Consider the following 26,691-nt stretch of genomic DNA (forward strand, 5'->3'; position numbering starts at 1 on the left):
AGTTAATCTAATTGTGAAAGACCCTACTTGCAAAGGTCAAAACCTGTTTCTTTTTCATAACAAACAAGGGATCTGAGTTGATAGCAACATCAGTATGAAAACTGTTTTTAAGTTTTAAAGTAGTGTTTAATTTGATGTAACTTGCCTAAGTAGGGTGAGAAAGTTAGTTAAGGTACAGAAATATCCCTTTCATGAAAATAATTAGGTTCATTAAGCACACGTATATGGATGTAAATTGAGATGCAGTCTTTCTCTGGCATCAAGATATGCTTTCTGAAAGAGGTGCAGCTTTGAGCAAGAACAGTGCTTTCTCAAAAAAGAGTACCAACCACTTCAAAGAAAAAAAACAGCCTTATCAACAAGAGCATTGCCTTTTGCCTTAAAAAGGAGTGCCATCAACAAGTACATTGCCTTTTGCAAGGAAAAAGGGTGCCATCAACAAGAGCTTTGCCTTTTACAAGCAAGAGGAGTGCCATCAACAAGAGTTTTGCCTTTTACAAGCAAGAGGAGTGCCATCAACAAGAGCTTTGCCTTTTACAAGCAAGAGGAGTGCCATCAACAAGAGATTTGCCTTTTACAAGTAAGAGGAGTGCCATCAACAAGAGCTTTGCCTTTTACAAGCAAGAGGAGTGCCATCAACAAGAGTTTTGCCTTTTATAAGCAAGAGGAGTGCCATCAACAAGAGCATTGCCCTTTGCAATGAAAAGGGGTGCCATCAACAAGAGCATTGCCTCTTGCAATGAAAAGGGGTGCCATCAACAAGAGCATTGCCTTTTGCAAAGAAAAGTAGTGCCATCAACAAGAGCATTGCCTTTTGCAATGAAAAGGGGTGCCATCAACAAGAGCATTGCCTTTTGCAATGAAAAGGGTGCCATCAACAAGAGCATTGCCTCTTGCAAGCAAGAGGAGTGCCATCAACAAGAGCATTGCCTTTTGCAAAGAAAAGTAGTGCCATCAACAAGAGCATTGCCTCTTGCAACGAAAAGTAGTGCCACCAACAAGAGCATTGCCTCTTGCAATGAAAAGTAGTGCCATCAACAAGAGCATTGCCTTTTGCAATGAAAAGTATTGCCATCAACAAGAGCATTGCCTTTTGCAATAAAAAGGAGTGCCATCAACAAGAGCATTGCCTTTTGGAATGAAAAGGGGCGCCATCAACAAGAGCATTGCCTTTTGCAATGAAAAGGAATGCCATCAACAAGTAGTGCCTCACCTTGCAAGAATAATGCCTCCTCAAACACCAGTGCTTCTTTTTAGCAAAGTGAGGTCCACCTTAAAGCAAACAGAGATTTTTTTCCATACAAACAGTGCCAACAACAAGAACAGTGTCCCTTCCAAACAAAACCAAAGCCTTTTACAAGTAAAAACAGTGCCTTCAGTCCTTCCAATCAAGAACAGTGCCTTTTTTGAAGGCAAAAAACATGCTTCCAAGTAATGTCATCAAGCAATAACACCAAAGGAGTTCTGTTAAACAATTTATGTTTCAATGTTAGTGGTTATATTGTATATGCATAATTATACGAGTTAGAACTTTGGCAATGAACTATTGCTGCCCTTAAAATTTGTAGCTTCAACTATTTTTCAGATTTTGTATGTCTTTAAGGAATAACAGTCTCTTTGTCATATTATTTGTGGAATGTTTATTATTTTTTGTCTGAGTAAATATCTTGGAAATTGAACTTGGTGGCTCGGCTTTCATTACAGGTTAACATTACTTATATTTTGTTCCGAATACAAGAGATGCTTTGTGGTGTGTATTTGTTCTTAAGTGAAGGTGTGTTTGCTAATATTACCACTAATTGTGTGTTAAGATTACAAATTGTACCCAATATATGATTTTTTTCAATAGGTACAAATTCTTTTTCAATTATTCGCTTTAGGGTGTGGTACAGCCGAGGGTCTATATTATTTGATTTGTGATGTCAGTTTATACTTTCATTCTATTTCATTTCCAAAACCCATTATGAATATGTTTAAAATTTGTTTTCAAATTATTTATTTACCTTTATAAGTATTCTGCACCAGCATATTCTAGTGTGTTTAACTTGGGAAAACATGCTGTCTTTGTTAATGATCATTCAAGTATTATTCAAGAAGCCTGTCTCTTAGATAATATACGGTATTATAGGTCAATGGAAGGGCTTGGCTGCTTTTTATTGGAATACTTTGATGCTTTGTCAAATTTTGCAAAAAGTATTAGTTTGAATAATTTCTTCCTCAATTCTTGCTTTGTTGACTAGATAATTGAAGTCTATGTAACTGAATGCCAATATATCAAGTACTGTTAGGGTCATGTTTGCAAATGTTCAAGGTATTGAAATGTCTTCTGCTGAGCAGCCCTCAATGAGCAATAAAATTGACAGTTATATTGTCTATATAGCACATTGACAGTAACATTGTCTATATAGGACATCACCGTTTACATCATGTCTATATAAGACATTGACAATTACATTGTCTATATAGGACATTGACAATAACATTGTCTGTTTAGGACATCGACAATAACATTGTCTATATAGGACATCGACAATAACATTGTCTATATAGGAAATCGACAATAACATTGTCTCTATAGGACATTGACAATAACATTGTCTCTATAGGACATTGACAATAACATTGTCTCTATAGGACATTGACAATAACATTGTCTCTATAGGACATTGACAATAACATTGTCTCTATAGGACATTGACAATAACATTGTCTCTATAGGACATTGACAATAACATTGTCTCTATAGGACATCGACAAGTAACATTGTCTATATAGGACATCAACAATAACATATTCTATATTGGACATCAACAATAACATATTCTATATTGGACATCGACAATAACATCGTCTATATTGGACATCAACATTAACATTGTCTATATAGGACATTGACAATAACATTGTCTCTATAGGACATTGACAATAACATTGTCTATATAGGACATCGACAAGTAACATTGTCTATATAGGACATCAACAATAACATATTCTATATTGGACATCGACAATAACATCGTCTATATTGGACATCAACATTAACATTGTCTATATAGGACATCGACAATAACTTTGTCTATATAGGACATTGACAATTACATTGTCTGTTTAGGACATTGACAATTACATTGTCTATATAGGACATTGACAATAACATTGTCTGTTTAGGACATTGACAATTACATTGTCTATATAGGACATTGACAATAACATTGTCTGTTTAGGACATTGACAATTACATTGTCTATATAGGACATTGACAATTACATTGTCTGTTTAGGACATTGACAATTACATTGTCTATATAGGACATTGACAATAACATTGTCTGTTTAGGACATTGACAATAACATTGTCTATATAGGACATCGACAATAACATTGTCTATATAGGAAATCGACAATAACATTGTTTCTATAGGACATTGACAATAACATTGTCTCTATAGGACATTGACAATAACATTGTCTCTATAGGACATTGACAATAACATTGTCTCTATAGGACATTGACAATAACATTGTCTCTATAGGACATTGACAATAACATTGTCTCTATAGGACATTGACAATAACATTGTCTCTATAGGACATTGACAATAACATTGTCTCTATAGGACATTGACAATAACATTGTCTCTATAGGACATTGACAATAACATTGTCTCTATAGGACATTGACAATAACATTGTCTCTATAGGACATTGACAATAACATTGTCTCTATAGGACATTGACAATAACATTGTCTCTATAGGACATTGACAATAACATTGTCTCTATAGGACATTGACAATAACATTGTCTCTATAGGACATCGACAAGTAACATTGTCTATATAGGACATCGACAATAACATTGTCTCTATAGGACATCGACAATAACATTGTCTCTATAGGACATCGACAATAACATTGTCTATATAGGACATCGACAAGTAACATTGTCTATATTGGACATCAACAATAACATCGTCTATATTGGACATCGACAATAACATCATCTATATTGGACATCAACATTAACATCGTCTATATAGGACATTGACAATAACATTGTCTCTATAGGACATTGACAATAACATTGTCTATATAGGACATCGACAATAACATTGTCTATATAGCACATTGACAGTAACATTGTCTATATAGGACATCGATAAAAACATTGTCTATATAGCACATTGACAGTAACATTGTCTATATAGGACATCGACATTAACATTGTCTATATAGGACATAGACAATAACATTGTCTCTATAGGACATTGAAAGTAACATTGTCTATATAGGACATCGATAAAAACATTGTCTATATAGCACATTGAAAGTAACATTGTCTATATAGCACATTGACAGTAACATTGTCTATATAGGACATCGACATTAACATTGTCTATATAGGACATAGACAATAACATTGTCTATATAGCACATTGAAAGTAACATTGTCTATATAGGACATCGATAAAAACATTGTCTATTAAGGACGTCGACAAAAACATTGTCTGTATAGGACATCAACAATAACATTGTTTATATAGGACCTCGGCAATAACATTGTCTACTTAGGACATCGACAATAACATTGTCTATATAGGACATTGACAATCACATTGTCACTATTGGACATCAACAATAACATTGTCTATATAGGACATCGCCAATAACATTGTCTATATAGGTCATCGACAATAACATTGTCTATATAGGACATCGACAATAACATTTTTTATATAGGACATCGACAATAACATATTCTATATTGGACATTGACAATAGGACATTGACAATAATGATTGTCTTTATAAAGATATTGACAGTTACATTGTCTATATAGGACATTGACAATAATATTGTCTTTATAAAGATATTGACAGTTACATTGAACGGGAACAATATTGAAGACTTGATCAATATATCGCCAAAATTAGATAGGACAGATATTTATTAACTAATTGTCGATATTATTAGTATCCAACTACTGTAGAATGTCAGTGTACAAATAAATAAAAGTCTTTATTAAAATGAAAGCACAGTTGGTGGCAAAAAAAGTTTTTGTCGGTTTTATAAAGCCAATGTTTTGTCCGTTATACTGATTGCGTATGGGACGCTTAATAAGACGTGACTCCACCACAATCAATGATCCTGTAATATATAGAAGATATATTTAGCCTTGTAAAATATAGTGTGTTTTTAGTGTTTGATTATCCATCAGTTTCGTCTGAATCTTGTTTTCAGCCATCTAAGCCTCACACAGCTGGGCTGCAAAAACTTTCAGATAATTTATTATTGTGTTAAAATTTTGGTTGCTGAAGACTGAGAAAGATCCATTGAATAAAATTGCTCCAGGAGCAAATTTTACTTTAAATGAACAAACTGGCGAAAACAACATGATCTTTATTATGTGGTTAACCACACAGTTGTTGATCCAGCCAACGTTGTCGTTAAAGGAGTGAAATAGGATTATTTAAGTTTTATAGCATTTTTATCATGAAAAAAAGTGTAAATACATAAGCTAGAATGTGTTGGAGTTACTCTCAATTGAGTGTGAACAGAGCATGTCGACTGAATTTTAAAACATGATTTTAAAGCAAAACATGTTTAAAAGGCGGAGACGGATTGGGGCCACACAGACTATCCAAAATAAAGCGAGGCAAAGATTTACATAAATATAATATGTTTTGCACCTATTAAATTATATGTTTTATAGCTAGATGACTCATGCAAGGTCTGTTAAAGTGAATATTAGACATAAATGTGTCGTCTTTTGTGACAGCAACCATAAACCTTCCTATGATCTGTGCGTAGAATTTCAATTTTCATTTTAAATTAAATTTATTTATTGCTGAACTCACAACGTACACTTTTAACATGGATTTTAAACGCAATGAAGTAATGAAAAGGTCTTATTCCAAGGTTTTAATTGTTATATTTTTGGTTTAAAAAATTACTTAATTACCGTACTAAAAAATTGAAATTCTGGTTTTGTGTACTTCATCAGACTGAAAAGAACAGTTCAGAAATTATGTTTTTATTAAAACTATTTCCTACCATTATCAAATCATAATGTACTTATTTGCAAGTAATTGAAGAAATTTCTGGCTATTCTTTTGCATTCTTATCAAGTGGATTCTTCACTTTTTATGCTTAGCTGTTTTTCGAAGTGTGCAAGAGCTTGAACCTTGCCCATAACTCATAAAATGATAAAAAGGTTTTCAAATGGAACATGGTACACATGTTCCTGTTGTAATACTGCTGCATAATTCAATTAGTTTCAGGAATGGCCTTCATTTGCATTTTTTTTAAGAAATTCAATCACATGCAATTAGACAGTGAGTTATATATTGATGATGTCATAATAATTTTCATAAATGACGTCACAATATTTAGTGATGTTTTGATGGTCGATTATAACCGAAAATTGATTTGTTTGAACTGAAATTGGCATCGATCGATTTTATTGTGTCATAACCGATCATCGATTCAACCGGCGAGTTGTTTTTCATTCTTTTTTCTTTTTATTTGCGTTCAGTTAATCTGCCAGTTTATTCCTTTGAGTTCATTTGTACATTCGGAAGTGTTCTGAGTTTTTATCGCAAACAATATAGCAGAAGCAACAAGAACACTTAAAGTAACCTCAAATATAAGCATAATGCATAGTTTTATAAGAATTACAAGTTTAACGGTACAGGAATGAAATTACAATTAATGTATTTCAAAAACTGATTGTACTATCCATAATTGGCTACTGGAGTGGAACCGATTTTTGCTAGTCAAACTGGAACTAATTCCCAACTCTATCAATATTACTATTTAGGAGTTATTGATTTCTTGCACCAATTCTTTTTATAATAAAGCATGTTTATATTGGAGCAATAAATAACTTATGTATTTATGGACTAAAAAAAAATACTGCACAGAAAAAAAAAGCTAAGCGAGTGTTCAGTGTAAAAAGTTCATATGTGCATTTGTGGCCTTTTTGCACATAATAAATATTTTATTGCAGTTTTTGAGTATTGCTTTTTATAAAATGGTACTTCAAAAGTCACATTTTTAGTTTGAATCTGGTTTTAAGACATTCTAAAAATTTGTATATTTATAATTATTGTTTGTCATTTTATGCAAGAAAATCATTTTTTTGAAAAACAATGCAGTTGATGACATGTTGATGCCAGAAATAATACAATCCAGAACAGTAAGGCCCACATAACTCTTGCTTATATAATTATTGAGTTATGCCCCTTTTTCAAAATCACAACAAACATATAATTATGTTGTGTTAGCTCAGCAGCAAATGCCAGTTTTATTGCAAATATGGTGGGGTATATTTAGAATGAGCAGTCAAAAACACTTCCTGTTTACTTTATATAGCATTATACTTAAGTTTTCTTTAAGGAACTTAAGCAAATCATTAATTCCTTTTTTAACTGATACTTGATTTAGTGACAGGATTTGATTAATGAATGTAATAATTTTAAAATTAAAAAGTCATTTTTAAGCCTGTCAGATCTAAATTCAATTGTCCTCTACTGTTATGGTTACCATTTTTAGACTTCTTCAAAATTGCATTTTCAGGAATATAAGTTTGATGCTATTTATATGGCTCCGATATCTAATGACACAAATTAAACTGGATGAAACTTGAAACGAAAACTGGATGAAACATTGCCATGTAGCTAAGGAGAATTAGGTACACGGTTGTTTTGAGAAACATTACGATGTAACTTCTATTTTACAGAATGTCTTAAAGAGTCACTCTTATTCCCAAATAAGATTAATCACAAATAATACAATTGGTTTGATGTACTTAAAAGGATAAACAAATGTCGTAAATAATGGTTCCAATGAGTTTGAAAGAAAGGTTTCAGAAAACATGGTATTTCTATCTCATGAGCCTAAAGTATATCACAGTAAATCTTTTAGCACTCACCAATCATTTAATATTTTTGCAGTTTCAGCTATTAAATACACTGTTACAATCTTGTTATAAGTAAAAAAAAATTTCCATTAATGCATTATTTTGTAAGAAGTTTAAAGTGGATCACTCAAAATTTATGTTTGTTATTTACATGTTTATGTATTGATTTTGAATTGTCACTTTAACTATAGGTTCTGAGTGAGACTGTTCATTAAGCCTTTAAAAGGAAAAATTGAATCATCAAAAACTAGTTGATTTAATAATATAATTAAACATCAGTAAAAAGTCTTTTGACTTTGAACTGAAGCAATTCAACGTTCAAAGAAATATTAATTGAAACATGAATAGCATTATTTTGCTAACAAACTTATATACTTATCAATGAAAGAGGTCCTACTTTATTGTAGATAGAGTGATTTAATTTAAAAAGTTTAGTGTTTCGGTGTTAGATATATACCAGATACATATGATCTCTATTAATAACGAGCATATTATGATGTATCGAGTTTCGTCTACGAAAGTGCGTGTATCATTCTATCAGCGGGATTAGCCGCAATGAACAGTACGCTGTTCTGTACTACTATTTAACGATGTTATAAAATTTGCATAATTAACATGATACAGCTAAAAGATGTAAATGTGATTTTCACCATGATATTTTTTTACATATATGTATTGAATAGATGGAATGGTTTAGTGAGTAATTGTACGACTTTGTATCATTATTTCATTTTGATACCATATTTAGTAGCCCGCAACATCTAATACACTTGTGACATTCATTGGCTTATACTTAATCTTTTACTTTCATCATTAAGGACTGCATTGTGCAAATATGAGACTGACATGCTTGGAAGGTTTATTAAATCATGAATTTTTTTCTTAATTGAATACAATTCTTTAATCAACAGTTTCATTATATCTGTTTTATGTCATATGAGACTTTTATAGTACATTTCTCTCAATGGTATTTGAAATTTCATTGGATTATAAATTATTTATATGATATTTACTACCAAAAAATATGTCATGATTTTTGGCTTATTTGTTAATAATTTTTGAGTTATGCCCCTTTTAAGCCTAAAAAAATGGACAAGCACTCAATAGCATCTGCCTAAGGGGCTCATGTTAAAAAATGTGCCAATAAAATTCTTATTCATATATGTATGGAATTAAAAGACTAATATATCTAAAACAACATGTCTTGTTTATATTTCCAGATGGTTGCTGTGCTTGGACATTCAGGTTACCATGACCACCACAATAGAGACCAGCCCAGCAACGGAACTAGCAACAAGCCTAGCAACCAGGATGACCTTGGCAAAGGTCATCATAGAAATGCCCAGAAATCAGAACCTGGTAAGTTACCTATCACCATGGAAAATTAAGGTGATAGGAACTGTTAATCAATACACATATCTAACAGTGTAACAATGGCCTGTAAATTAAAAGTCATCAATATATGTCCATTAGCTTTGGTGTCTTATTTGACTTCAACGTTAGCAATGTCATAGGCTGCAGAGTCCTACAAACAATTGAACCTTTGTCTGTAACTAATATAGATAAATACATTTATTTCACACATTCCTTAAATGGCAATTTTTTTATAAGATGCATAACTCTGGCTCCATGATTGTTGAGTTGTGCCCCTTGACAAACTTAAAAAATACAAAGGAGCCTTGGCATCTGCTTGTAGCTGATTCCTGATGTCTTGTTCAAATTTGGACTGAGTCACAGTTGTGATACCTAGTTTATGAATATATTCCATTGCATAATAATTACATTAATCAATTTCTCAAAAAAATGAAAATGATGAGGAGAAAGCTGCTTTGGTAATTATTTGAAATTGAAAACTGAATAATTAACCCCTTTCCCATAGTATTTAGGTCAAATAAGGACAAGGATGCATTTTTGTTATTAACATTTGATTAAAGCTTATTTTTGTATTCCAAGGGCCATCAATCTTGTAAATGGACAAGTTAATTGTATACTTGCATTAAAAACCAAGCATGCTCTTTTTGTGTTCCAAACAGATTAATCTGATAATTTATTGTCATTGAAAACATATAGATGCTATCATGTTATTAAGGAATAATAAGGCATAGGGGTCGCCTTACAATGAAAACAGATTCCGTTTTAATGGATTTCCGTGTCCGTATTAATACATAATTTATCTTTTCTTGTCGCGAAATGTAATGGTGCTTTGAGCAAGTTTCCTCTTCACCCGTGAATTGAAAATATTAATGTGCTTTAAAGATATCTTAATATATTATCCTTGCCATGATATGTATGAACTGGTGTACAGTGTTCATTAATAATTCCTTTATTTTGTGGAGTTTTATTATGCAGGGGGCCTTTGGGGTATGACCCAAAGTGAAATGTCAGTAGCTCTTTGCTTCCTTGTTATAGCAGGTGTTATTTAAAAGATTTTTTAAGTAGTAGTTAAGTGACATGAAGTAAATTCTTGATAAACTAGAATAGGCGTAGTGAGGGTAGATGGTAAGGTACAACTTATGTTCTTTAATAAGCTGCCCCTTCCCCCTTGAAAGACTCTAGGGCCAGTTTTCAAAATTGATCTTATCCTTATCCTTATAGACATGCCTCAGTGATTCCATTCATCCTATTGGTCAGCTAAATATACAGGCCAATCAAAACACTTAGTGTCTAATCTGAAATTTAAGTTCAATCTAAGTTGCTTATTGAACATGGCCCTAGGTCAGACTTTTTTACGCATTTTGGGAACATTTAAAACAAAAAAATTTCAGAAATTATCCATAAGATTATTGCTTTCCAGAAATTGACAATATCGTATAGTTGTAAAAGATTTTGCTATTGAGAATTGTGAAGAAAATTTGGCCAGTGGGATGCCTAGAAAAAATCATGTTATAGATTCTAATAAAGAGACATTCTATACATTTTTGAGGAATAAAACCTGCCGAGATTTGATCAATTATATACCATCCTTTTGAAATTTTAATGTGACCTTTTTAACATTGAAGAAGGTCAAAAGTATTCAAATGAGTTGCAGGTTCATTAATGAAACATTGTGATTTATAGGTTTTTGCCGAAATTCAGTCAAAGATATAGCGTTGCATCAATCAAACTTGAAAGCACTCTTCATTTTGTACAATATGGTGTTTCATATTTATTTGGAATACATTAAAATCACTTATATTGTGAACAAGATAAGATTTATAAAATGTAGCAACTTCATTTAATCGCCATGGCAATGGTGTCATTTTTAATTTGCTTTGGTATAATTTAACAGTTTTTTTATCAAAATTTTAATAAATCTTCAGATTTTACAAAATTTGATATGATCATCTAGAGAAAGGATAATATAACTGCATATTTACTTAAATGTATGTGGATGTAATTTAAAGAACAAAATAGGAATGTCAGAATATATAACCATAGTAACTAGTACCCACATGTATGGTCAGAGAAAAATAGTTTTTAAACACTATTATTTTACTTAATACGGTTTATAAGGTAGATCTATTTCAGATTCTTTATTTTTAACTTTAAAAAAAATCAGGTTTCATGGTAGCCTTGGTGTTTTCATTGGAATCATTGTTGTCATACAAAAACTTAAACCTTGGCCAGATGAAACTTGGTACATATGTTGCCTTAGGCATGTATTGCAACTAGTGTTGGGAATTAGTTGCAATTTTACTTTTGATGATCGGTTCCACTCGAGTAACCGATTATCGATAGTACAATCGGTTTTTAAAATACTAGATAGTACCTGAGTTGTAGTTTTATTCATGTACAGTATTAAACTCTTAATCATTATAATGCATATACCTTATGTCTATGATTGAAGTTATTAAGTGTTGTTGTAAAAAAATAAAATAATAGTTCATGTTCTTGCTCATTGTGGCTTTCATCAGCCATTTTGTTAATGATAACATATGAACACTTACTAATATTTTTTTATTTTTTTTTCCATAATTGATTATAACAAAATACTATCGATTGTCGCCGATTTCAGGCCCAACCAATCGATTTTCGATTATAATCGATCATCGGACACATCACTAATTGCAACTCCAACTTTAATTTGATTATTTTCGAGACATGACCCTGGTTTGATTGTGAGGAAAAAAAGACGAGGGTAACATGGTGATCACCAAAAGCACCCTTATTTATTTAAGAAAAAACATGTGATATGTTTAAATTGCTGTTTTTAGAATTTTTATCACTGTATATATTACCAATAAGAAATTTGTTGTTGTTTTTTCAATAAAAAAAATGTTGAGCGTGGATTTGCCCTATGTTAAAGTTCACTGTCAAGATATTTGGTAACATATTAAAATTATGAAATCGTTTGGCCTAATTTGACCTCTGTGTTTCATATATCTTCAATTTCAAGGACATGTGAATGTTTATTTAGGATTTTAAGGTTATAAAAATGTCTATCAAAACTGATCGTTTTGAAAATTCTCATCAAAGACGAAATTTTTGAATGGTAAACGAAGCTTTTGTTTCCATGTAGAGGCGAAATCTTCACAAATTACAAACAATGATTGCCTTTTAAGTGAAAAGTTCTTCTGAGGTGAAAGTTTACCGAGGGATTTTAACCAGTATATCAATCTTTAGATGGACGCATTTACAGAGAATTTTCTTTCTTTGTATTAATCTGTATGCTCGACAAACAGCGCTTCAGTTTTTCAAATGTTTGGTCAAATAAGCACACATAGGAATTGACATTAAGATCATTGAAGATAGATCCAGCCATTTTTTGTTGACACTGATATGTTTATGAAAATGCTTGACAGGTTTTTTTCTATGACAATAGACCTTCTGTTTTCATAGCTTTTTATGACAAATTCGGCATTATGTGAAGAGCGGGGTTCAGTTTGAGGTGAGCTTAGCTCCCAGAAGTCAATAAGTTATAAAGCCCCTCTTGTGAAACCCTTCTCGTTGGCAGGTTCAAGCATTTACTATGAGCCAAACTTGACTGAAAGTATTATAGGCCTTTAAGGAGCATGTTTGATTACGTTTACAATAATTGTATGATACTTTTGCTGATTTTTAGCTATAAATATGTCAGATTTTTTTTTGGCCTTGCATGCATTGCATCGGAGAATTATTCAAGCACTTGCAAGTAAGAATTATAGAGCATCCATTCATAACACATGATAAAAATTATTCACAAAAGCCATATAAATATAGGTTTAGGACTGTTACATATTAACAGTTGCTTTTCACCACTGACAGGGGATAGCTAGACCAAATAAGATGTGCAAGCCCATCTTGCTCCGGGGTCTGGGTGGCATGCTTTTAATTCTTGTAAGCCCGTAAAAATGTTTCCATCAGATATAAGACTGAAAGGCAATAGACCAGACCCTTGCAGACATGCATGATTGATATCATCTTGTTATTCCGATTAAAGTGGGGAATGTCCCCGGGTTGCGGGGGGGGGGGGGGGGCATTTGGCAGGAATTTTACCAGCAGTTTGTTTGGCGGGGATTTTACCTTAGATTGGCTAGATTGAAAGTCCCTGGACCTGGAGTGCCATGACAATTGACTGGTGCATTACTACTTTTTACTACTTGTTTTGTGAATTGATTGTAAAATGAATACATAAGACTAGAAATTATTACAATGACAGTAATTAAGTCAGAATAAATATTGGATTTTATGTTGAGAGGTATAACGCAGTATTTCTCTGAAAATAGCTTAATATTTCAATATAAATGACTTTATTTCAAACATTTATATATTACAAACATAATGGACCATTTGCTTTATAAGGCTGCACTGATGCATTCAAGGTAATGCAGTTACACCCTGTCAACATCCTTCCCAAGTTTTTGTTCAAAGAAAAATAGGTTTTATTTCAATATTTTAATGTAATATAGCATGTTTTCTGTCAATTTGACTAATTTGAGTAATAATCTGAAATGTAATAATATAATTTTCAAACACTTATGAGGGAATAATTACTTTTTGACAAAAAAATAAAAAAATTAGTTGTATATAACCGGGTGTTTTCTATTTTAAGATTGTCGTTTACTTAGGGCTCTCAGAGCAAGAGGCAGAGCCCTGAAATGAATACTTTAGTTATTTTAAGTGATAATTGTAGCTAATGTGTTGAAATGTGCTGTAAATAATTAGCCAAAATTTCACAAGTGATTTAATTCCTTCAGAAGTAAGTCAATTCAAAACTGCTAATAAATTTTACAGTGTAAAATATTGCAAAATAATTGGAGGACATGGAGCCACAGTTCTTGATCAGGCTGCTTTAAGACCTTAATTATATATTGCTTATTTGTTCACTTGTCTTGTTATACCATATAACTCATGATGTGATTTAATTTTGATCTTAATTTGAAAAGTAAATAAATGAATTATGGTATTGTCATCACTGAAGTCTTGAACCATGGCGCCTATCGGTGAACTATTCAACATGAGTTGATAGCTTCTCTTTTTTTTGGAGGTATTGTGAAAGCCTTTTAACCTTTGCCATGACTCAATCAAAAACCATTCAGGATATTCAAATGGAACTTGGTACATATGTTGCTGGAGACTGTATGCCCATAACTCTGAGTCTTTAAGATTATCCAGTTATGCCCCTTTTTCAAGAAAAACAACAACAAGGGAGTGTGGCATTCGCTCTGTGGGGCTCTTGTAAATTTTCTATAAATCACACAGATCTAGAGCCAGTGTCATATCATAACTTAAAACTTGACTCATGTGTTGACAATTACTACATTCATAATTATATGAAGCAAGTTTCATCACTCTGACTAAAAGGTATGGTTGAGTTATAGCCCTTTGATTAGCTAGTAGGATAATAAGGTAAAGATGGCTGTTCCACAACTGATGCTCTTGTTTGAAAAATAAGATTAATATGTATTATTAGCTTTTTAAAAAAAACATCAATCTCTTTAAATTTGATATCAGAGAAAGAAATTACCAAAATTGACATGAACAATAATGTCATTTATCTATTTTGCAAAAAAAAATCAGCAATTGAAAATTCATCATTGTCTGCCTGTCAGCCAAGTAATCATCTTTTCAGCCAACAATTAAGTGACATACGCGGCTATTCTGTTTATGGAAAACACGGGTAGGGTATTTCGATACAATTATATATTCCGGCCCACCCACCCTTAAGATGTCATTTAGCACTTGAAAGTTTGTTATATAAGACGTATTATGTTACTAATAGATTGAAGGGAGGTGTGGCCTCCTGCTTAGCTATACTGAAGATGTAGACAAAAATCTTTATAAGCAGGATTTTTTTGCATGCATAACTCTGCCTGCGAGACTATAAGTTATAATGACGAGTTTTGGCAGAATAATTTAGACATGGTTTGAATTTATTTTTTTTTAGCCAAGTCAGCATTTTGTCACCGAATATAGCCGAAATGTCATAAATCTGCAAGCAGTTTGTTTCACATATTTATAATGGTTGCCCTTAATCCATCTAGTGCAATACAACCTTAGATAGATCCACTCTGCTGATGTCACTTCAAAACAAGTATCATTATATGTAGCTTATTGATGTTTTCAAATGAAATAGTGCATAAATGATAAGTAATTTAGCATGAAATAAAGCATATTCAAAACGATCAGTAATATATTATGTAAAAAAGGTTATTGGTAATGCATTTTGAATCTGAAGGTCAAAAAAATGCATATAACTCTCGTGGATTCTTTTTCAGATTTTATTTCGCTTCGCTTGAGCCTCGTGAAACATGAGTCCATAAAAATCCACGCGAGTCGAATACAACCTCATGGATTATAATGCAGTAATGAATGACCCTATCGTAGTTATAGAATTTACAAACAAAAATTGGAGAGTTAGAGTGGTTTCCAGTGTCCAATTAGAAGTGTTCATATCGCCTCACATATTAAGCCTCCCGCATGATAGAAACAAAATTATAATATATCACCAATAACTACCATGTTCACACTGCATTTTTTTGTATGCAAAACTCGTTTCGCAAGATTTTCACTCGATGACACCCTGCTATCGGCAAATGAAATCTGCTTAATTTTGGAATTGAGAACATATCCCATTCATAAAATATCATATGTATCACCTCTTATGACATTTGGTGTATTTCAACCAACTGTCACTAATGCTAAAGAGATTGATGTTTTTGAAGGTGAGGTTTTTGACAAATAATTAAACGTGAGGCACGTAGACCTTCGATGGATTTACGTAAAGCCTTCATTGATGAAATTTGTCATTCGTATTTCATTGAGTCAGCTAAATAGTAGATATAATAAAAGAGTGGTTTTTCACAACAAGAGGTATGCAAATTTTTCGCAAAGTCGGTAATCGCATTCATAAATATGACCATAACATCAATATCGTCAATACTGTATGTGGTTTCAATGAATTGATTTCTTTTTTCTTTAAATAATAGAACAGATCTGAAATTTAAATTTCTGTGAAAGACATTTAATCTGAGTCAGTTTTGATATATCCTGTGCCCCATTTTTGTTCGATGGATCAACCTCCGACAAATGAAGAGGCAGACCCAACGCTCCCATTTACAGGCATCTTGTTAATTGTTCCTCTTCACTTATTATAGTATCATTTGCTCAAGGTTTGAATGATGAACTATTTCAGATACATGGTCCTCTGGGTACAAGCTAATTATGATTATTGTTCTACCAAGTTAGGTCCAAGTACCTCTTAATATAGATATAGAAGCGTAAATTCCATGTAGGTCTTGGTCATGACTTCAAGAAGTATAATTCAGTAACAATATTACTACTGTTGAATTAATGGGATGGATGCATTCAGCACATGCCGTCCTAAAATTGTCCCAAGTTTACTTGTCATTAGTCAACAGACTAAAATAAGCCAAAATCTTCCCAACCCCAAATACAACATTTGGAGCCCATATTTCTCAATTTTTGAGGAAGGGGGTGCACATCCTGAGTTGCACGGGGCTCCATTGGTGCGCTCATCCGCCCATGTTCACAGATGGCAAAAAATCTTTTGTTTCCTATAAACAATGTTTACAATATTGACACTAGGATTCTTTTTTAAACTGGTCGATGGCCTTTAAAAGATGTCCTTAAGAAGTGACACAGTATTGTTTCGCAAAAATGTCAGTTTCTGTATTTGCTGAAGTGATTAACAACAAATGTCACATTGCTCGCACTGTGTGTGCAATTGGTTTTACAGGTGATGAGCATGTCGGTAACACTTAAGGGCAGTCATGTATGCCATTGAATTGAGGATAAATTAAGTGAAAGTTGATCACTGAATTAGAAGATTTCAGATGCATATCACACAGGACTTAAGGCCCAATCGCTAAATCAGTCTTAATACTTTTTCTGTCACTATGATCATAGAAAATAATGACATCTTTATTACGTTTTTACATCTTTAATCGGATTTTAAAATATAAAAAAAAAGACGAACTGCGGTGCAGTTTAGCACCGGCCCACGTGCAGATAGATAGATTTATGGATGAGATTTGAACCCAGTGTTTTTAAATCTTGTTTAACAATTTAAGCAGGTGGTTGGATTTTTTTTTCGATGAACTGCATGAGCTGGTGACATTCAAAATGATTTTTGATACCTCGAATATATCAAATTTAGATGATATTTAATGCTATTAATCCCTTAAAGATGTGCTAGATCTTTGTAGTCATATGAAAATTTTGTCAAATTTTCGAGACTTTGATTTATATTTTAAGCTCATACTTACATTACATAGTGTATATAAGTGTGATACATTATTGAACACACTTTGAAATTTCAATGTCCATGAAATGTGAGTTAATAAATGTTCAAATATTTTGCTTTAAAATAAGAATATTATGTTTCCAAAAGAATTTCCAAGTCAATCGTAAGAACGGAAAAGTTTAAAATCAAATTTTGTTTTTCACTTGTTATAATACAATGCAGCCATGCACATGTACAATCCTGTTATGTAAAAAGTACATGTAATCTTTGCAAGTTCTTTTCAAAATTTAGTTGCTTATATTTCCTTTTCATAAAGCTGTTGTTTACATGCTCTTTTATAAGATGTTCAATTATGATCATGTTTTTATAAACAGTATGTTAACGATGTATGTGCTCGCTTGTTCTTTTGCAAGATGAACGATAATGAATTTATTTTTTTATAAAAAGTATGTTTCCCTGAAATAGCTATGTATGGAAAAGCAATAAAGGATGAATGAATATCTTGTGCAAACTTAGTCCCAATAGGCGCAAAAGGTTGCTAAATGCGGTTGTTCCCCACTATAATTTCACACCGTCAAATTATTATGTGTATTGAAATAGCTAGAATGGCTAAATATTGCCTAAATGGGGGTTTAATATCAAACAGATGACATATGATAGTGTGAAGAAAAAGCTTCTATGCTATATCAGTTTTAATTGAAAATAAAGACATTATACATAAAGATGATTTTTTATTTGTGGTAAAGTAGTGTTCTCTGAGATCTTGACTTCACTGAAATCAATTTTGACAATTTGGCATTTCATTTGATTTGAAGAAAATGTATTAAAGCAGAGTAGTAAAATGTATGATGAGGAATAAACAGACAACTGTACGGAATGAGAACAAACCTTATATTCGGAAAAAGGGCCATACCCAACTGACACTATGTAGGTTATAGGATTCCTATTTCAAAATGTACCTGCCCGGCAGAACCAGTGAACCCCACAAATTGCTCTTTAAAAACACAATGTCTTCCCATTGCAAAAATGTAAATTGTAAATGTAAGTTGTTTTCAATGAAAATCAACCACCAAATGAGCTTACCAGATAGCTTACATTATACTTTCGATGCAACTCACTTGACCGAGACATTATGGTCTATATCAATGAATTATTCAAAAAGTAAATTGAGAGAAACCTTTTTCTCACAGTTTGTTAAAACAATATTGAACATATTACATCCATCTGGTTAAAGATTCAAGATAAATCAAATAGATTTAATTTTAATGTATTTCGCATGATCACAAAGCATTTTAATGAAGCAGTTAAATACCTTGTAAAATTATTATGACATATTTGAGTTCGGCTTTATGGCAGTGTAATAACTATATTTTACTATTAATGGCGTATTAGGGCACTTTTCCAGCTATTTAAATGAGCTTTAACAACCATTTTTGTAAATTAAATTAAATGGCTTAGGTAATGATATGTTTTGTCTTTATTGTAGGTAATAAAACATTATTTTTTTCTATTAAATTGCATGAAACTGGGTTATTATGGCCAATTTTGGAAAATGGATGGGATATTTTCAGACGTATTAATAATATATATAAAATGGATCATTTGGCTGGAATGATAACTTTTTTATTATTTTCATGTTTTACAAACCCTTTTGCACTAGAATGGCATACTTTTATGAATTTTGAAAAAATACTTCAAATATTTTTTGAAAGAAATGAATAAGATGTTTTGTTGTTTAAGCTTTATGACATAAACCTCCAAGTATAGAGTTATCTACCCCAATTTAATCTTTATGCAAACTATTCATAGTAAAGTATGGTGGTAAAAACATATATTATAGCTTACTTATATAAAAATGAAAGGGTCCAAAAATGCTACTTTTTATGTTTTCAGATTCCTACTCCATCGTGTACCCAGAAGTTATTGACCACACTGCTGGCATTCTGGTGAATGATGTCAAAAGCTATGTCGGGCGCCGTAAACGAACGCTTGGCCAAGAAAACAAACCCCTCGAGATCAGTATCAGTGGAAGCGGTGAAATGTTCGACCTTGAACTTTGGGAGAATGACAATCTTTTTTCCCCGGGTTTCAAAATTTACCATCGACAGACGTTGAAACAAGCACAGACAGAAAAGGAGATTCCCCATGAAGACGTTTTGGGTTGCCACTTTACAGGGCATCTGAAAGGCGAGGCAAAAAATCCAGCCTCTATCTCGATCTGTAATGGACTGGTGAGTATTTGGTTGCAGAAAGAAATTGAGGGGTGATCGCTAAAAAGAATCTTTCCACTTTGTTATTGAATACCACTTAAAGTGTAATGCTCTAAATATGATAAGTATTTAATGAGAAACACAAGTAAAAGTTCTCAGATATTATTCCACAGCAATATAATGACAAACTTTATAGAAGGTGAAGACTGGGAAGTTCAAAATACAACAGTCAGCTGTCAGTGTTACTTTTATGGCCATTATTTTCTATGAAATGTTTATTTTAAACCATTTTCGTGGAGTAGGAATAATTTTATTTCAAATTATTAAATTTGTGGAGACCTTTTAAATGTCCTGTGTATCAATCAATTAAGCCCTGAATATATTTTGATGGCTGTTTATATACAAAGGTAGACAACTTATGCATTATGATATTCTCTTTATGATTTTTTTTCATGAGGCTAGATGTAATAATTAATAAGGTTGTCATTATTAATAAGGTTGTCATTAATAATTCTTATGATTGCTTTGCTTGCAATGCAGTATTAATGAAAGTACGGTAATTGAATTTGATATGATTTGTAGATGAGGAATGAAATGGCCAATTAGTGCATGTAAAATGTTAAACATTTCCGTCTTTGTTTTTTTTGCATAATGTTGTGGTTTTAAAAAATTTGAAATATTCACTTCCATTTGTTCTCAACGTGTTCCACAACCTCAGGTTCAATAATTTAACTTAATTTTCCTGAAAAATGCACACGACTCACACACGACGTATTAAATAAGCATTTTAGTTATTGGCGAGTTTTCACCTATTATTGTTTAACTAAGAACTTGAAATAAGATCCCTCTAAGCTTCCAGGGGGCACATGCAACTGGCATGTAATCTGTCACTCTGTTTCTACATCGATGATTGCAATTCCGTCCCGAGTCTGAAGTGCAAAAACACAAAATTTCTCTCCCACCATGTTTAACCCCTATTGTAGTGATTGACATTTAAGCTTATAATCAGATGAAATAAAAAATAAGAAACCTGCCTTCTCACTCACATAACATGTTTGTGAAAATTTTGCAAGATCACTGTTTAGATTTTAATGATTTCTGTTTGATTTATAATTGAGTGAGATTAGCAATACTAAATTATGGGCAGGTTCGAAGTGCTATGAAATTGAAAAGCGCTTTTCGATCAAGTGTTGATTTGACATAAATTTTGTTTCTTTAAGTTCAAGTGTAAATATAAGATTAAATAATCTTTTTGATATTATTAAAAAAATCTATTTTCAGCATTTGCATTTTATATTCTCAATCCAAAAATGGCTCATGTGACGCACGCTAAATTTTACTTTTGATTGCACAAGGCTTATATGATGTGAATATGTCAACAGCCAAAATTTACCTTTTTGCAAAAAAATTACTTAATTAATTTTTTACAGCTCAACCCTCAACAAAACCCAAAAATTGAATAAAATAAACTTTGCTCTCTTATTTTCCATTTAGCTCTCTAATGGAGGCACAGATATCTATCTTACCATTCATGGTTTGTCTTTCAAATAATGGCTGCAATTTTAAAGTGTCAATATTTTTAAAGAAGTAAAGAATTTGCTTTGTGTGCGGGCAAGGAATTGTCATAACATCATTAATTCCGCTTCCCCCACCTTGCGTAATTGAAGTATGCGACCATTGACATTTTGACAAAGAGAAGTCATCTTTAATTACTTTCATTATAACAAAACTTTTGTTGTCATTTTGTGTCACAATTAATCACACAGTTTTTTGTTCGCTTACCAAAGAAAGTTATTAAAAAAACTGCTATGTGCTGTTTAATTTTACAATAATTAGATTCTACTATGTTGATGTTTTAAAAAAAGCGAGAATATAGTTCCTTTGTGAGGCCATATATATTTCAATGTTCTGCGTTTTTGCAGCATGTAAACATGTTTTTCTATATGAAATCCATGAGTATAGTTACTTTAACTCTTGTCATTGTCGTGTTCGGCTGTGGAAACATGTTGATTTACATTATATTTAAAAGGAACATCATGCTTAAAATCCATGGAGATTGTTCAAATTATGTAACAAGCATTTGGTAGTGTTCTTAGCAAGGTGCCAAATACCATACAGTGTTGTTTTTTTCGACTGGAAATATGGAGTCTTATTCTATTAATATTCTTCAAAGCCATGATCTTATATAAAGCGGGCTTTAATTCTTTTACTTATTTGAACTATACAAAGGTTAACCATTTTTTTGGCATTTTGTTGCTAGTTTCAATGCTCTAAGGGCCCTATAATATAGTTTACTCAAAGGTGGAAAAAACATTGCCATAAGTTCATAAATGGTACAGGGACTGTCGTAGGTGTTACTATTAAAAGTATGATACAACGCCATCTGATGTACCATGAAGCGTATGACAAATTATCTACAAACTATGGTAAGATCAGGAACTTCAGTAGAATACTCAGTGAGTGTCAGCTCTCTAGTTAAGTTTTTAAATGGTTCATATAAGTAAATTATGTCTTATATTTCAAGTCCAAATATTTGTTCTAAAATATATCTCATTATGACCAAGAAAATAAACGATTAAAAAACCCAAAAGTACATTAAATTTATTGATAACATTGTCCCTATGTTTGCATTTATAATAATCTCCATAAAATATTTAAAGAAAAAACAGTCATTCAATATTTAGCCTAAAAGTACATCTGTTCTTATTTTATGTTATATCATGCCCATTAACTAATCCATCAAAAACTATGTTTTTTCCCCCTCTGGAAGATATGAGGTCAGTTAACCATTTCCATCACCAATTCATTAAGCTCTTTTCACTTCCTTCTTTAGGATATCTTTCATGAAGATCCATAAAAATCTGCTCATTCATTAAAATAATGTCCATTATATCTATTAAAAATACGCCCTGCCTGCGGTCCTTTTGATTGATATAAATTGGTATTAAAACTTTCGGTAGTTATATCATCACCGTTTTTCAAAGAGTGATGGTATTATGATAGCCTTGTTGCTGTCAGCATCGGCGTCGCTGTCATGCAAGAATCTTAACCTTGGCCAACCTTGAAAAGTCTCCAAGATATTCAAACTTGGTACACATGTTTCCAGAGACAATAGGCAGATGCACAACAGGGATGGTGACTCTGAATTTCAAAATGATTGAGTTATGCCCCTTTTTCGACCAAAAATGACAATAAACGGTTGTTGTTGCCCTTCATTTTGCTACACCCTCCTTTTACTCAATTAATTCAACCAAGTGTGATTAGATAATCTTGATGGGTTACTGCACTGCCCTATGATAAAAATCCTGCATCTTTAGGCTTTACTTCGCTTCATCTACCAAGATTGTTTTCATCAATGTTTTTTTACGTCTGATCAAAAAAAGTTTGTCTTCTTTTTTGTTTGTAAGCCCCTCCTGTCTGGTCATGATGGAAGATAGGTGTATCGCAGTTAGGCCTTTTGGCTAAAGGCAGGGGGCATGTCTCTGTCAATGGCTTTCTGTGATAAAATCTTTAATGCGTAACAAAATGAATGTAAATTGTTGAATTTCATTGGCAGGTAGCTCCATTTATTTTCAGCACTGCCCACGTACAAATAGAACTTCTGATAATAACGTCATCTTCTCTCGTCATGCCTACTAGCTGAAGTGTTGTTAATGTTAATTGTTAAAATTCCCCCACCCACCCTCTTGTGAGTATATAGCCAGATAGCCAGTGTTCGTCACTAAGGAATCATTGCCAATATGCTTTAAGTGTTGCACAAGCCACAAGTCACAGTTGTAATGACGTGTGTTATATTAGTCAGGTTAGGTGGACATGCAGTATTTGGTACGTATACCGAATGTAGTGTAATATGACTTGACGCTGAAGGGTTGTCATTCATCAATTTAATTTACAAATAATGGGATTATAATTTTGTTAATACAATAAAAGTCCATGATTTCATAATCCAAAGGATAACTTTAACCACATCTGACAGACAACCTGGGACGAGTGATGAGGCTGAGCGAGGCTGCAATTCCCATCATGTTAACTGCTGTAACATGGTTTTAATCTTTTTTTTAAAAAGATAACAACAACACAATTTAAAGGTGTTCAGTGTGATTATAGTTCTTAAAGACTATTATAACCTCAAGATCTGTATATAGAAGAAAAAAATACTGATATTTGTACAAGAATCAAATACCTTGAAATTCTATTCATACACTAAAATTATGATCTGGCTGTTTTAGAAAAACTGTTTCTTATAGAAAAATATCTCTATTTAAATCTTGAAATGTCACTTATACAGTGTGTGTATACCACGTGATAAATTGTGTCATAAATGCTACGTAGGAAGGCAATATTTTGATTTGAAAAAAGACTTTAAACAAAGATAACTTTACTATTTCTTCACCATTTTAAATGAAACAAAGCGCAGTCTACGTCGCTTACTGAGCCCTGCCTTCGGCCTTTTACCAGAGTTTGATTGCGAGTTTAATTTCTTTAAACACTTCGACAAACCTTTTCACAACACAGCCGTCTGACGGAGCACTGTCAAAACATGAATTTGGAATCAGGTTTGTCGAAGTGTTTGATGAAACTAATGACTTTATCAAATGTCGGTAATAAAACAAATGCAGGGCTCTTTAAGCGGCATAGACAGCCCTTTGTTTCATTTAAAATGGTGGTGTAAAAGAAAAGTTATCTTTGATTTAAGTGTTCATTTTAAGCAAAATGTTGCCTTCCGACGTAGCATATATGACGTAATTTTTCACGTGGTATACACACACTGTTATAGTTCAGAATGACTATTACATTACTGGTCGTACGTAGAAAAGAGGTTAAATTTTAAAGTTCCTGAATAAGTAGAACATGCAAACTATGGTCCTCACAGTGGTTCTTTAGGTTATTTTAGATGGGAAGTTGTGACGTTATACTGACAAGTCATAATTTGCAGAGTCTAGTATTATCATATAAGAAGCTTTTTATAATCAGAATGATTTGCTTTAATTACTACATGTATCATTGAATTTGATGTTCTATTTATAGCATCAGTACACCTTAAAGTTTTATCACTAAATATATCAAACCTCAGTATATATACAGTGTGTGTATTCCTCGGAATAAATTACGTCATAAATACTGCATCAGAAGGCAGTATTTTGCTTCAAATGAGGACTTTAAACAAATACATCTTTACTATTTATTCACCATTTTAAATGAAACCTCCAGTATTATTTTGTAACAAAATTTTGCTGAATCATGGCCGATGAATAATATAAGAGCAAAAAATATGAAAAAAATAACCCATTAAGCAAAAAAAAAGCAATTTCTGTCATTTTGGTAATTATTATTAATATATTAACATGTTAAAACACAAGATGGGCAGGTAGGGGGAGGGTGTAAAGGGGATCTTAAACTGGACAGTTATGTGTCCATGCGCTTAATGGTTAGTTTACTTAATATGATGTGTACCAGATGGCGGACAAACATTGTCATCCCAGATAATGCCAAAAAAAAATGAATAAAATCGCATAAGAAAAAAAATTGATGTAGAATTTTAAATTTTCTGAGCAATATTAGTAATGTTTTGTTGTTGACATTTAGATAATATGACGTATATTTTGTATCAAGATTGTCTAAATTAAACTAATATGTTTTTTTTTTAATTAAGGAACACTCTAAGAGGCTGCACTGCACCTAATGTATTAATTCTTCTAATGTGTAAATAATATCGCCTAATCCTTATCAATTTAGAATAAATAAATTAAAAGATATAAAATTGGTTAAAAATACTAGAGTTTAAATGTTTTCCCTTTTAGTCATTTTGGCTTTAAAAAAACCCATACCAAAATAGCTGTTTTTAGATAAATCAAATTTTGTTATCGCTTTGATGTTTTATTAATGATATTAAAAAGCAATTCCTTACAAAAATGCACCTGTGTATATTTGATTATTTTTTTAAACGGTTTACTTTGTTTTCGATGTGATTTCTTAAACTTATCTTTTCATGCAAACATTTGTGTGCACACTGCATGTCAAGTGTACGGATAAGGAGATATTATAAACCATTTAGAAGAATTAGTAAAAGGCGTATTTGAGCCAAAGCCTAGATGCCATACTTGCAGTGAACTAAGATCCTGTAGTAATTTGAATGCCAAAGGTTTAATGTAATGTTCTTTAAGCATGTCTTTTTCACAAGTATTGTTCAATTATCTTTTTAATGTTCCTAATGAGCAAAGAGCTAAATGCTGTGTTGATAAAAATTAAATAAAATTTAAGTCAGTTTTTCCCCTACAGCTGATTTACAATGCTTTGCCTACGTAGTGACATTTCAGGCTAAGGTATATGACCATGTTAATTTGTTTAAATGTGCATCATGGAGTGATTTATGAAATTAGAAAGTGCATGAAATGCAGAAATAACCTTGCTTGTACAGCTGTCCTGTTGATTTCTTTCACATTTGGATGGATAAGAAATGCTTTGAAGAACACATTTATCAAAACAGGAATGTGACAAATTAGAAGATTGCAATCATTAGGACAAGCGAAGATGTCAAGATAATTGTAGTTTAGATGACCCAAGCAAAAATTGATGCATGCATTTAGCAAGTTAAAGCATTCATATTGAAAAAATTTGCATTCATTAGGAGAAACAAAAATGTCAAGGTCATTGCAGTCCAGATTACCAAAGCAATAGCTGACTCATACATGAAGGTTGCAAGTATCACAACAAGCAAAAATGTCAAGGTCATCTTAGGCTAGAGGGTCAAGGTAATAAATGAATCATACTGAAACAATTTGCAGTCATTAGGAGAGGCAAAAATGTCAAGGTCATTGTAGGCTAGAAGGCCAAGGCATTAGTTGAATTATACGAAAATATTGCTATCATAAGGAGAGGAAAAAATGTCAAGGTCATC

At 32.2% G+C, this 26,691-nt stretch overlaps 1 protein-coding gene across 2 annotated transcripts in view; it reads left to right on the forward strand.

Moving 5' to 3' along the window:
* Window positions 1–26,691, forward strand: part of LOC128242633 (A disintegrin and metalloproteinase with thrombospondin motifs 18-like) — a 104,338-nt gene that overhangs the window by 35,777 nt on the left and 41,870 nt on the right. For both annotated transcript variants that reach the window (XM_052959864.1, XM_052959865.1), the window contains exons 2-3: window positions 9,140–9,278; window positions 19,477–19,814. In XM_052959864.1, the coding sequence (XP_052815824.1) occupies window positions 9,140–9,278; window positions 19,477–19,814 (477 nt within the window). The remainder of the gene's footprint in view (window positions 1–9,139; window positions 9,279–19,476; window positions 19,815–26,691) is intronic.

Source organism: Mya arenaria, chromosome 8 (assembly GCF_026914265.1).
Source record: "Mya arenaria isolate MELC-2E11 chromosome 8, ASM2691426v1".
In the NCBI taxonomy this organism is placed as follows: Eukaryota; Metazoa; Mollusca; class Bivalvia; order Myida; family Myidae; genus Mya; species Mya arenaria.